General features: G+C 42.0%; 1 protein-coding gene across 2 annotated transcripts in view; it reads right to left on the bottom strand.

Annotated features, from left to right (window-relative positions):
* Positions 1 to 12,890, bottom strand: part of fmnl2a (formin-like 2a) — a 49,971-nt gene that overhangs the window by 7,325 nt on the left and 29,756 nt on the right. For both annotated transcript variants that reach the window (XM_080038292.1, XM_080038293.1), the window contains exons 7-22: positions 11,214 to 11,322; positions 10,898 to 10,974; positions 9,595 to 9,688; positions 8,142 to 8,216; positions 6,848 to 6,958; positions 6,365 to 6,514; positions 5,825 to 5,926; positions 5,275 to 5,587; positions 4,563 to 4,748; positions 2,485 to 2,609; positions 2,190 to 2,392; positions 1,420 to 1,654; positions 1,098 to 1,166; positions 923 to 1,003; positions 364 to 493; positions 100 to 263 (exon numbers count right to left, since the gene is read on the bottom strand). In XM_080038292.1, the coding sequence (XP_079894418.1) occupies positions 100 to 263; positions 364 to 493; positions 923 to 1,003; positions 1,098 to 1,166; positions 1,420 to 1,654; positions 2,190 to 2,392; positions 2,485 to 2,609; positions 4,563 to 4,748; positions 5,275 to 5,587; positions 5,825 to 5,926; positions 6,365 to 6,514; positions 6,848 to 6,958; positions 8,142 to 8,216; positions 9,595 to 9,688; positions 10,898 to 10,974; positions 11,214 to 11,322 (2,224 nt within the window). The remainder of the gene's footprint in view (positions 1 to 99; positions 264 to 363; positions 494 to 922; positions 1,004 to 1,097; positions 1,167 to 1,419; positions 1,655 to 2,189; positions 2,393 to 2,484; positions 2,610 to 4,562; positions 4,749 to 5,274; positions 5,588 to 5,824; positions 5,927 to 6,364; positions 6,515 to 6,847; positions 6,959 to 8,141; positions 8,217 to 9,594; positions 9,689 to 10,897; positions 10,975 to 11,213; positions 11,323 to 12,890) is intronic.

Here is a 12,890-nt window from a genome sequence, read left to right as displayed (position 1 = left end):
GAGAATGTTTTGATTACTTCATTTAAAACACTCAAATAAAGCAATACAAAAAACAAGGCATTGGGGCCAATACAAGTGAGCCATTTTAAATGATGTTACCTGTGCAATCTTGGCGTCCTCCTGCAGCTTCTTCAGCTTGCTCTCGTTGTGAGCGATGAAGTCTTTGAGCATGGTGTTGTGGCCATGCATGCTGTACTCTCGTTTGGTCAGCTCCATGCCTCTGTTTAGCTCTTTAACATCTAGCAGGACGTTCTCCAACGACACTGTTAACATAACACAAGCAGACACATGAATGCACCCGCGACCCCTTCACTGAACTGTAAAAAAAAAAGTGGAACAATGATGGACGGCACGGCCACTCACCTGCACCAGCTTTCTCCAAGTAGTGCAGCTCGTTGTAGAAGAGAGAAACCTGGGCGTATTTCTCCTTTACCACATTGGCTATGTAGTGCAACAGCGTCATCTTACGGTCCGTCGACTTGGTATCAAGTAACTGTACAGAAAGTGAAAGCGAAAATTCAAATTGATAGAAAGCATTTGTAAAAGAAAAAGTAGGAGGCTTTGAAGGTGAGGTCAGCAATTATGGAGAATGCTTGATGTCAAAATCACTGAATATCTCCTCATGATCTACTACTTGTCCGTACTGTGTGTGTGCTGAAGAAAAAAATCCAGTGATGACAATACACAGCTTATGCTCTGTAAACGGGTATGTTGCTAGCTATAGTAAGTTTTTGACATACCCATTGTTAACAAACCAGTTTACAGAGCCTAGGCTGTGTAATAATACCAGATTCCTTTCAGCACACACAGTACAGACAGGTAACAGATTGTGAGGAAATATTCCCTGATTTTGACTAAAGATGATTTTGATCCCCCAGAATTGCTGACTCCACCTATAAAAAGGCAATCGGAGGCAACTTACCAAGTCTAAACTCTGCAGCTTGAATCCATACACCGCTCCTCTTTTACTGCTGTTCATGTAGTTCCCAAGCGCCAAGATAATCTGCCCGGCGAGAGGGAGCAAGAATGTGAAAAAAAGGAAACCATGCATTGATATAACATGATGTTTTCCATCCAGGCACAAACGATTCAGTTACCTCCAGGATTTTCTTTAGCTTCTGTGACGACTTTATGGACACGGACGCTGCAATGACTGCATGGATTTGCTGTGGGGGGAGGGGGAAACGGGACGGAGTTGAAGGAGATTTTAGTGCAGCATTTCTATGGTCAAAACCTCACACTTTTTTCAGTCTTTAAATGTGCACTATGCAGTTTCAGGGGAGGGGAATTTGTTTACGTTCGCAAAGTTTGTTTATTCAGTTGTGAATACCTTAAAACAATTTCTCTTCTCTGACACACTCAAAAGTTACATAGTGCACCTTTAACGGTCAAAATAAGATGCGAGTAAGAGGTTCTCACCGGTGTGAGCATCTGCACGCTCTCGCAGAAGTTGCCGATGAAGGCCATGATGGTCATCTTCTGCATGAGCCGCTCGATCTTACTGAACTGCACCATGAAGCGGTCCTCGTCCGTCAGGCTCTCCAGAGGCTTGCGCTCCTTCTCAAACTGACGCATGGTTTTAGTTTCGTGCTCGGTGGGCTGGAAGCGCATCAGACACTCCACAAAGTCCACCGGCAGAGTTCGTAGGTCAAATCTGAAGGGAGGCAGGAGGGTAAGAGATGAACAAAGTGTATTACATACTGAAAACTCAAAGTAAGTAATATGTTTCTCTTCGTAGCCTTATCTTATCAAAATGAAAAGGAAATGGACATTGCTTTTGATACTTTTTTTTTTTTTTTCCAAACACTCTTGGCTTTGTACAGCTCTTCTGTTAATAATTATATATCCATTTCTTCACTTAGTGCATATGATGTAATGTGGATATTGTAATAAAAAAAGATTTACAAAAGTCTAATTCTAAATAAAAACTATTTGCTTGCCCACTTATAATAATAATAATAATTGATAGGTTTTATATAGCGCTTTTTTGGAGGTCACTCAAAGACGCTTTACATTGCATAGAATATACATAAAAGAAAAGAAAAAAACACAAAAACAAGCCAGCATACTGTGTGCACTCCAAAGAATCCTGTCAACAATCTCAATTAGGAACAGTGCTACATGCAGTGAGATCAAGTAAGAACAACAGAAAACATTATCGTTTGACATTAACTTTTGAAGGGGCTTACATCTGAATGGCCTTGCAGATCTCCTCGGGGGTCTTGCCCACTTTCCTCAGTGTGATAGCCAGGTTCTTTGCTCTGTTGGAGTCCAGCAGTGACACCTTGTTGGGCCCCTTGTGGATGGTCTTCTGCCTGCTCAGGGTGAGGTCCATGGCTGGGCCCTGGGCTTTCGTCTTAAACATCTCCTCAAACTCATCCACATTCAGGTCCTTAAAAAGGGGAACAGCAAAACATTAACAGGTTTCTATGTTGCTATCAAGGGAAATCAGGCCAGGAGCTGAATGAACGCTTCGTAACTCACTTCCAGTATCCTCTCATCATCGATCTCATTGAAGACAGTCCCGTTGATCTGGTTGGGTTTCAGGGCTACCCAGTTGAAGACGGGCATACGGAACTTTGTCTTGATGGGTTTCTTGATCTTAACAGCTACACAGGAAACAAAAGAGTTAGCATTGCATCGGCAATCGCTATCTACTATCAAGAGTAAGACACAAACATTCACACACTTGCGAGTGAAAGGGCAGACATGTATCTGGGATTTGGTGACACGCATGGACATGACTAAACTCTAAAAGCATGTAATCCTATTTCAAGTTTTTTAAATTTATCTGGTGCATCCTTATTTTGAAGTACACGAAACAGAAATAACTTGGTCAGATTTCCATGCAGAGTGAAACGTGTTGGCTTGGTTGGATTTCCTGCCCAGGCCTGGTGGCTATTGATTGGGCAGATTAAGGCTATAATTTGTGGCCACCTTGGCCTGATTCAGTGAAGCCGATCACCTGCTTTGACACACAGACAAGATGTCAGCAGGGACAGAATAGATAAGGATGTCGTGGGAAAGGTAAACAGCATTCCAGCACTGCAAAAATGCCTATCACTTTCAAATCAACAGCGTGTCACAGCAGGTCACTCTGTCTCAGCATGCAGCCGACACTTTGAGATGTGGCGATACTAAATTCATATATACAGACACACACACCCACAACCACACACACAAAACTACAGAAAGGCTTGAAGGTAGATCATGCAGAATTTAAAAATTTGGTATTTTCTTTGTCATTGAAATCCTGTAAATGTTTCGCAGAAAGTTCTTCTGGGAGTGGAAAATAGCTGAATTACAGTTATATGTCTCATGTTTTTGGTATAAGTGGTTTTATATGTTGCCTAAGTTGCAAAAAATAAATAAAAAGAGAAAATAAAATTGCGAAACATACAAATGGATATGAAATTATTTCTTAAGACTTGTTGGTTCGTTTCTACTAGGATTCAAAGACTGAAAATACCACTCTCAAAACTTGTGATGAAGGAAGGGAAGGAAGGAGGGACAAAAAACAAAACAAACATAAAGAGAAGAAAAACCTACAGAAGAGTTTGATGGGTCCCTCTGGTTGGCAGAAAAAGAAACAATTTCAAAAAAGACATATCATTGAGAAATGAGAAGAGTTAGAAAGGAAAGGCCTCCACATGCACATCTCATACACACAGTACGGTAAAGGATTTCACCGTTTAACCAACAAACGTGGCATTGCTGTTTTCTGACTCAAAAGGTGGTTACATCACTTTAAAAGCTTAGCTTACACATGCCCAGTAATGTACATACAGTACAGTACAAACTGATCTGGTCTAATGCAATGATGTGACTCATCATGTGACTAGTCACAGCTACTAGCCTTGTTATTAAAGGAATACTTCACCCATACAGAACCGGCATTCTATCATTATAAAATCGCTATCATAATATAATGAATGAGGTTTTTCTTCCGTTAGTCTTTTTTCAGACATCCCTTTTCCCAGCTGTCCTGTTAATCCTAACCCTACATTTTTACTGAAGTGATGTCAGATTAGTAAAATGTAGGGTTAGTGATACAATAAAACACTCTTTCTGCCTTTTCTCAGGCTGGGATGAACCGATTACATTTTTTTTTGCACATTTATACTACATAGGATCTTGGAGTTCAATACACCTTCATACTCCCCCCGGTGAAGTAGGTCTTTAATCATCGTCTAATTATCTAAGCAGGAACATGCCTTATCATTTATTGATGTACTGTGTTCTGGTCTACCAATCAATGAACATACAGATATAATATAAACTAACTTTATTGAGCAATACATATTAGCCATTCACTGGACAAAACAGCTGGACTTCTTTGCGTCTCTGACAAAGCGAGCTGCAGCAGGAGCTACTGTCAATTCTATCATCTCTCATAGTGATTTAACAGCCTGTGGTGTGACGCGTTTCATTGCGAAAATGCGATATTCTTTCACTTGAAGAAAATGTACCACCATCACAAAATAGGATCTTTTTTTCACCACATATCTGAACACTGAATTCACAAAGAGCTTATGATTTTTTTGTCGATTGGTTGACCTTACCTGCTAACCCGGAGTTCATGATGACGGTTGGCGTGCCACAGCCGGGCAGTGGGGGGGCTCCAGGCGGAGGAGGGGGGGCCAACATGTGTGAGGCTGGGCCGGGGGGAGGAGGGGGAGGGGGAGGAGGAGGAGGGGGAGGGGGGGCAGCTGCTGCAGCGGGGAGGGCCGACGATGGTCCGTTTGACACTGGAAGGCAGAAGAGACGGTAAAGAGTGAAGCATGGCTGGTGGAAGTGTAAACATTTTTTAATTTAACTACAGTGTTGATTGGTGTTAAAGGTATAGTGCGTGACTTCTGTCGCCCCCCATGAGGAATTCAACAATACTGTCGTGTTGGCGCATCCAACACGACAAGCCTTCAGTAATTGCCCATGAATTTAAATCCTTCTGCTTTACATCCAGGATTTTTTTCTTAGCATTAGAATCAATGACTGAAACATTTTGTGGGCGCTTCTTGAGCTCAAGCGCCATTGTTGGGAAGATAATACAGAGAGTTTTGTGAAGCCAATAGGCTTAATCATCTTTGTTTCAACTCATTTGGCAATGGCTTGAATGTAAACGACATGATATGAAAAAGTACGCACTACAGCTTTACCTTCAGATCTGGGGTTGTCATGTTTACTATTAAGCTCAGTGCTTCCTATCATTTGTCATCCAACACGCTAAATCTGAATAGTCACTCAGCATTCATACTTTAATAAATGTAAACCTACATGTGCCGTTCACAGGCAGTGGAGGGGGTGGGGGAGGAGGTGGTGGAGCGAGCATGCCCCCTATAAGACCAACGTGGTTGGGATCCACGGCTGCACCATTTCCTCCGATCAGTGTGAAGCCCTCCACAGTGGAGAGGGGCGTGGCCAGGATGGAGATGTCTCCGTCTCCCTTCTTATGGATCTTGATGGTGCCTTGTTTCTCCAGCTCGTGGATCTTCTTCTCCAGGTTACCCTGTCGCAGGATGGCTGCGTCTTTCTCCTTCACCATCTGCTGCAGCGAGAGGACCTGCGTGCTGGTGTCCTTGTAGATCGTCTGCGTGGGAAAGGAACAGCAAACAGACAGTAAAGATTTGTACAAATTCTATCTATTTACATGTACTTTACTTTTAATATGACTGTGGTGAGAGTGAGAACCCCAAAGTACATTTTTACAGTTTGCGGTGCGGGGCGGGGCGGGAGGACTTTCCATTTGTATTCAGTGGGATCTGGGAGAGCTTCAATGACAAATTCAGAGAGATACAAATGTGAATGTCGAGAGAGGGAGACTGACCCTGATGGATTCCAGATCCTTGTTCCTTTGCATCAGCTGCTTCTCCAGCTCCACGATCTTTGACATGGCCTCGTTCTCCATGTCCTGCAACTTCTCTGACATCTAGAAGAACAAAAGACCAGAGCGAAAAGGTCACAGAGGGATGTGAACTCATTGCCATGACAACATCCAACTCAATATGTCAATATGTCAACACGGACATGCATTTTACAAACACATTTGGCTGGAAAAGGGCTAATTGTAAGAACTTATAATCACACACTGTGTGTACGTGTGTATGCGTGCGTGCGTACAGTCTTTCTGTGGTGGCTGACAGAAAAGGGAAAGCATGAGATCAAAGTAAATCCCACTCTGAGAGGGTAATACTGTGTGATAACAGGCAAGTTTGACAAAGCTCCAAACAGACAGCCATGCCCACTGTCATTGCACTGTGCCATCAACATTTTGACATACTGAACATCAATATGAAAACCATTGACAAGAGAAGACAAATTAGGTGAAATGTCAAGAGAAATAGCAAAAGTCAAAGGGCTCTCTCACATGTGACATGTTCTCCTCCAGCTCCTCCACGCGCTCCAGAGCAGCGTTCTTGGTCTCGGCGTCCTCCAGCAGGGCTCCCACGTCAAACACATTATCCAGGTAGGCCTGGATCTGAACCTGCAGCTTGTCACTCTCTGTGTGCTTCAGTTTCTGGAAAAAGAGCCACACAAAATGAGATATTGTGATGATAAGAGTGAGGCTGTTAAGGGGGAGTGAAGATATATATTCTAACTCTTCTCTGAGGCCAGCATTGATCTCACCTCTGCAGTGAAGCAGCAGACGGGGGATTTATACAACTGACAAAAAAATAAAATCTTAAGCAATGGAAAAGCCATTATTGACTGCTTTTCTGTGGCAGCTGTCTGGAGGGGTGCTGTCATGACAACATATGCTCTCTACACTGAGCTGAATATAATAAAAGAAAGCAAGTAAAAATGTCTGTCTGTCCGTCCAATTTTCCTGCAGTATTAAGTCTCAACTCACGTCCAGGTAGTCGTCCAGACACAGCTTAGTGAAGTCGAACTGTAGGTGAACTCTGAAATTCATGTCTTCCACTGAGTGCACCACTATGTTGATGAACTGCATGCAGGCCACCTAGGGAATTAAAAACAGGAGGAAAAAAAACATTACACATGGTGAATGAGGATTGGACACAGCAGGAACAGTAGGATCTCTAATGTTTTTTTAAAGTGTGGTTGTAATTTTAAAAATAGCATAAGAACCAAACAGGCTGCTGACAAACAGCCTGCCTGCTGCTACATTGAAATGCTTTTTATGCTCATCAATCATTGTTATGTCCTTTCAACACGACTTCTACTGAAAGTGTGCGTATAAATCCTCATTATTGTGCTTTTCTTGGTCAACAGAGTAGTTTATCTGGCAGATTAAAAAGGATCTGTGCAAACAAATGAAAAAAAGTAGCCAGTTCGACTGCATTGGATTGCCTTGTGGCATAAACACATCAAGGGGTCGAACCACTGGCCTAATGAACCTGCGGTAAGAAGCTCATTTGACATGGCAGCTTTTGACAGTCTTTTTGTCTGAGTGCTGCTGTCAGACGACGGCCTTCAGAGGGACTGACAGAGTGAGTGGACTGTCAGAACTCCTATTGAAGGCCCATTCAAACACAGCATTAGTTGGTTTTCAGTCACGCACACTGACAAGTGTTTACGACGCATGGATACTAGACATACACACACGCACTGGATGAAATCACGTTTAAGTTGGCACTGTCTTTACAGTGTCTTCTTATCTGCGAGGCTAATGCTCTGCAAGGAAATGGGAGATTTGGCTGGGGCTGGGTTCCTCGTATAGGGGTCGCACTAGTTTAATGTATTGCTCCAAACTTGTGTAGATTGCGCTCAGATGAGAAACATTAGAAGGTTTGCATGAAGACTGATCACTGTATGAGTGTGTACACTCAAACTGAATGCAAAATTGGTATTTTCATTAAGTTATTGCTTTTGGGGACATGTGTGCAACAGTTCTCAAACTATCTATATTTCTGACGAGCAGAAAACTATGATTACAGCTATAGCATCGTCTGGCCCTTTGAAGCTCCCCGTCTAACCCAAAGATTAGATTTAGTCCTGACATAAAACACTGAGCATTCGCACTTCAGCTCAAATGGCTTCACAAGCCAGGTGATGTCGGATTTTTTCTAGGGATATCGCAGTGCTATCAATAAGTTATTAGGTGTGTGTGTGTGTGTGTGTGTGTGTGTGTGTGTGTGTGTGTGTGTGTGTGTGTGTGTGTGTGTGTGTGTGTGTGTACCTACCATAAAGTCAATGTTGTTGTCCTCGTTCTTGAAATACTCCATTAGCCTCTCAAACCTCTGCGTTTCCACACATACCTGCAAAACAAAATATCACTATTAATTATTAATGCAGTCAGAAAACCAGAGCTTATCAAAAGTATGTGAAGATCAAACATCAATGACGTTAGCTTCTTTATACATCCCAGCTCGGCTTCAGAGAAAGAGATATCATCGAGTGATATTTATCATCATTATCAGTTACACGTGTAGTGCTCCTGAATGATTCTTCTGTTTATATAAATCCGCCAGAGTTTGTACACAGCGCATCAGAGTTCAATGCTGTTTGCCGTTCATCTTTTACCACATATACTGTAAGCTTTTTGTTCTAACAGCAAAGGCTTTTTGGAGTTGGAATTTTGGAGACAGCAAAGAAACAGAGACAGAGAGATGAAAAGGGAGGGAGAGATGCTCTGCGGTTCAGACAGTTCAACTGCAGGCCAATGAGGGAGATGGAGCATGATAGAGAATTGAGAAGGAAGGGAGGGAGGGAGGAAGTGGAGGGGCACGTATCCAAAGAAATCTTTAAGTAATGCCTTGATTCTCAGCTGTGGGCACCTCCATCAAACACAAACGAAATACACTGTAATTAATACGTGTCACTTTAAAAAAAAATTAAGGGAAAAACTGAAGAAAAAAACTGCCGCATACAGAATTGGGAGCGAATCCTTAAATGCCTCACTCATTACAGAAACCCATCGTCTCATTAGACGAGCCAGGATCTCTCTTAAGCATTTTTCTCCCACTGAGAGCAACACTCAATATTTCATCCGGTGGTGTAAATATTGCATTAACTGCAGTCGGCCCCGTTTTTTGCAGGGCCGTATACAAAATAGGGTCTGCTGTTATTGGCATGCTCTATAATAAACATCCCACTATTTTCTTTTTCAGACAGAATTCCTAATCCAGACGGGCAAGGGGTCAGGAAAGGCTTTGTGTTAACTCTTTCTGTCTTGCTATTCTCAGCTTTGATATGTCTGCCAAATCCAGTTAGCACACACACATTGTTTTCTCTGGCTGTGTCGAGTGGATGCTTCTGTGTTATGCAGCTAAACTTCTGCTGTTAATGTGTGCACAAGGAACTCTCACTTACGATGGGTTTCTGTAATGAGTGAGGCATTTGAGGATTACTTACGATGGGTTTCTGTAATGAGGGAGGCATTTGAGGATTCGCTCCCAATTCTGTATCCGGCAGTTTTTTTTCTGTTTTTCCTTACATTTTTTAAAAGTGACACGTATTAAATACTGTCCCGTTTGCAGAAACAGGGAATCTGCTGGTCTCAATCTACCTAAGGGAGATTGGGGGGGGGGGGGCATTCCACCTGGGCTGAGTCACTGTTTGAAAATTGCAGTCAATATGTAATGACAGGTTGTGTCTCCTCAGACCCCACTATCCCGCCTCCCCATAAGCTCGTACCTCCTTAAAGTTGTCGAACGCAGAGAGAATAATTTCGTGGCCTCCTCTCACGAGACAAACTGCCGCCAGGAGCTCCAACACCAGAGCTTTGGTTCTGTAAAACAGAGGGTTAAGGTGGGGAAATAAAGGCAGGAATTTTTAGTAAATGACAAGTGCCAGTTCTGTTCTGCAGCAAACCTGTAGTTAAATATGGAGCAAACAAAGTGGAAAACAGTTGTTGATCCCGCCAATGCCGAAACCTCTGTGTGGAATAGAAATAGTCCGGGGTCTTTTAAAGTTGTATAGGCTACATCTTTAGAAATATGAAATTAGTTTTTAAAATATATTTTTTTTATGATTGACACATCAAGAATATGAAGCCTGACGTAAAAAAAATAAAAAGTCTAGTAAAGTCACGACATAAGAGCCAATTAAAAATTAAATTAAAAAAGGCTTCACATGTGTATTTCATTCTCTGGATTAAAAAATGAATCCCTCAGGCATACGCTCTCTCTCTCTGTGTGTGTGTGTGTGTGTGTGAGTGTGTGTGTGTGTGTGAGTGTGAGTGTGTGTGAGTGTGTGTGTGTGTGTGTGTGAGTGTGAGTGTGAGTGTGAGTGTGAGTGTGAGTGTGAGTGTGAGTGTGTGTGTGTGTGTGTGTGTGTGTGTGTGTGTGTGTGTGTGTGTGTGTGTGTGTGTGTGTGTGTGTGTGTGTGTGTGTGTGTGTGTGTTCAGTCTCCAGGTTCATTTCGTGCAGTATTTCTCTGTTCAGATGAGATGAGATGTGACAGGTGATGCCAAGTGGTTTTCATATCCTCTTTTGAGGAAATCCCTGAGCCACGGGGCACTAAGTGAAAACACAAACACACACACTTGTGTCCTTCCAGTGTCTGTCAGTAAGCATAAGTGCAGTGTGCCAGCGGTGCCCTCACCCGTCTGCCGTGTATGAATGTGCCCTAGAGCTACAAAGACACTCTGGATCAGACTGTACAAGTGCACTGTGGCTACACTGGACTTTCTAATGCTCCATTATGTATTTGGGTCTTTGTTGGTGAAATACCTAGATTTTGATGTTTTTGTTTGGATAAAGTATTTGTCTATATGTTGAATGTTTTTTTCTGGCTCTTCAGTTCATGTTTTTCGTATTTGTCTTTTGACTTCCTACCTTATGTATCTATTCCTTTTTTTACTTTTCTTATGTGCAATAAAGAAAAAGAAAACAAAACGACAAAAATAAAGTGCTAACAAAATATCTGAGAAAACCGGACTTAAGGTCAATCTTTCCATATTTTAAAGTTAGCTTTACCTTCTTGTTTTTTAACTTACCTTGGGTTTTTGTTGTTGAGACTTAGTGCAATTTCATTCACAGCATGTGGGTGTGACATGACCATGTTGAAGCCGTACTGGAAGATTCAAAACAAAACGAGAGGGAGAAAGAGACAGAGACAGAGACAAAGAAGCTAATTAACAGAAGAGGAGCCACTGAATGAGCAAGAGGTGCATTCCTCTGCATTATAAATGAAACATGGAGAGAGCTAGCAGGAGAACAAATTGAATTTGGCTTGAGTTAGATAAGTGTGCTTTAGTCCAGAGGGACATGCAGCCTGCGTGCTGGTCTCCTGAGGGAGTACAAAGGGCTGACCTGGTAGTTCATGATAGCGCGCAGGCACATGATGCAGACATGGACGTCGTCTTTCTTGCAGACCAGTCGGGAGTTTTTCAGCGTTCTCCGACTCGGCAGTGTGTTGGAACTAAAACAAATCACAGAAAAGATGAAAAAAAGTCAGTGCTAATATGAAACAACAAGGGCCATTTTGAATGAAAATAAGTGTTAAGTATACAAGTATCTGAACACAAACAAGTGTGTACAGGGCCTAGATAAAGAAGAAAACAGATGCCTCCTTCCCATAGGGAGGCTATTAAACTGCCACGGCACATTACATTAAAACACACACAAAGGCTACATAATCTACAGCCTCGCCGAGGCCACAGGATGCCCCTCATTCAATTGTTTTAATTGTATGTGCTTCACAAAGTTATCACTTTCAGCTCAAGTGAAAGAATTCAAGTCATTTGCATGCAGCGCAGTGATTGTGCAGCTTAATGTAGACAAACACTTTTCTCTCCTGTCCTTCTCAATGAAAGAGAAACGATGAATAATACACAGTCACAGCAAAACGGTTCATTCTCAGACTTCTGTCACGAGGTTCAATTACTAGGCAGGGTTCTGAGGGGGAAAACGTTTCTTCAGGCTACTGATAAACAACCCGATTCGTGTCAGCTCGCATGCCTGCTGGCGTGACTCCTGTGTGAGTCACAACATGCCGTGTAGGACAAGGACGGTTAAGAATTATTATTACTTAATGTGGCAAAATCAGTTTGAAATGTCATTGAAAACTTGTAAAATTCCTGCCTTCAAAAATGTAGTGTTTGTGATCAAGTGAATGTCTGACTTTTACTATAGGAGTAAATGGATCTTTTTATTTCTTAGTACCGGTATTCTACATGTCGTGTTCAGCAGGATGTGCTGTCAGCCTGGTGCATGAGACATTTGTTGACTAAAAAAATAAAATAAAATAAAAATCCTGATTCCTCCCAGGCTTTTCCCCTCCCGATTAATCAACACCCAGACTAAGGCGCGGCACAACTAGAAGGAAATGAGTAACACTATTTCTTAATCTCAAACCAAGGTAATGATAAATGATTACACATATCACTAGCAATATCTAATACTTTGACCTGTTTTGACTCGTCTGAAATTATTCAACTGAACTTAATACAGCACATTAAATAGAACATGGTTGATCCAAAAGGGCTTTACAAAAAAAAAAGAACAGGGAAGTAGCTGTGGTCTGATTTATTCTCATTAAGCAGAAGAAAAAACACTGGGCCGTCTAGAGTTTAATGTCCTGTTTAAAAAAACACATTCCAGACCATTTTTATCAACACAGGACGACCAAAACAAAACAGAGCACGTTCTAAATCACACCACAGGACAATATCTCGCTAGCACTACAGCTATACTACAGACTATAAAATATAAAATACAGGTCTAACACATGCTACACATTCCTAGCCAACTCCATGTAGCTCTTCAGTCTCACCGTCTCATTTGGGAGCATTTTGGACAGCTCAGTGTGCTGGGTATCCTTCAAGATGGCAGTGAAGAGGACAGATACAAATCTTAATTTGGCACCCAGTGGTTAGTTATTGAGTTTACGTTACTCTAATTCACGGCTAATCTAAAGAGACATCAACACAATAAGGGAGAAAAATTCTGTATAATGGACATTTAAAAATGATTTTAACCAGTGAAAGT

Source organism: Ammodytes marinus (assembly GCF_949987685.1).
Source record: "Ammodytes marinus genome assembly, chromosome: 12".
Taxonomy (NCBI): domain Eukaryota; kingdom Metazoa; phylum Chordata; class Actinopteri; order Uranoscopiformes; family Ammodytidae; genus Ammodytes; species Ammodytes marinus.
The sequence above is the reverse complement of the archived record's forward strand: the minus strand, read 5'-3'. Positions and strand labels throughout refer to the sequence as shown.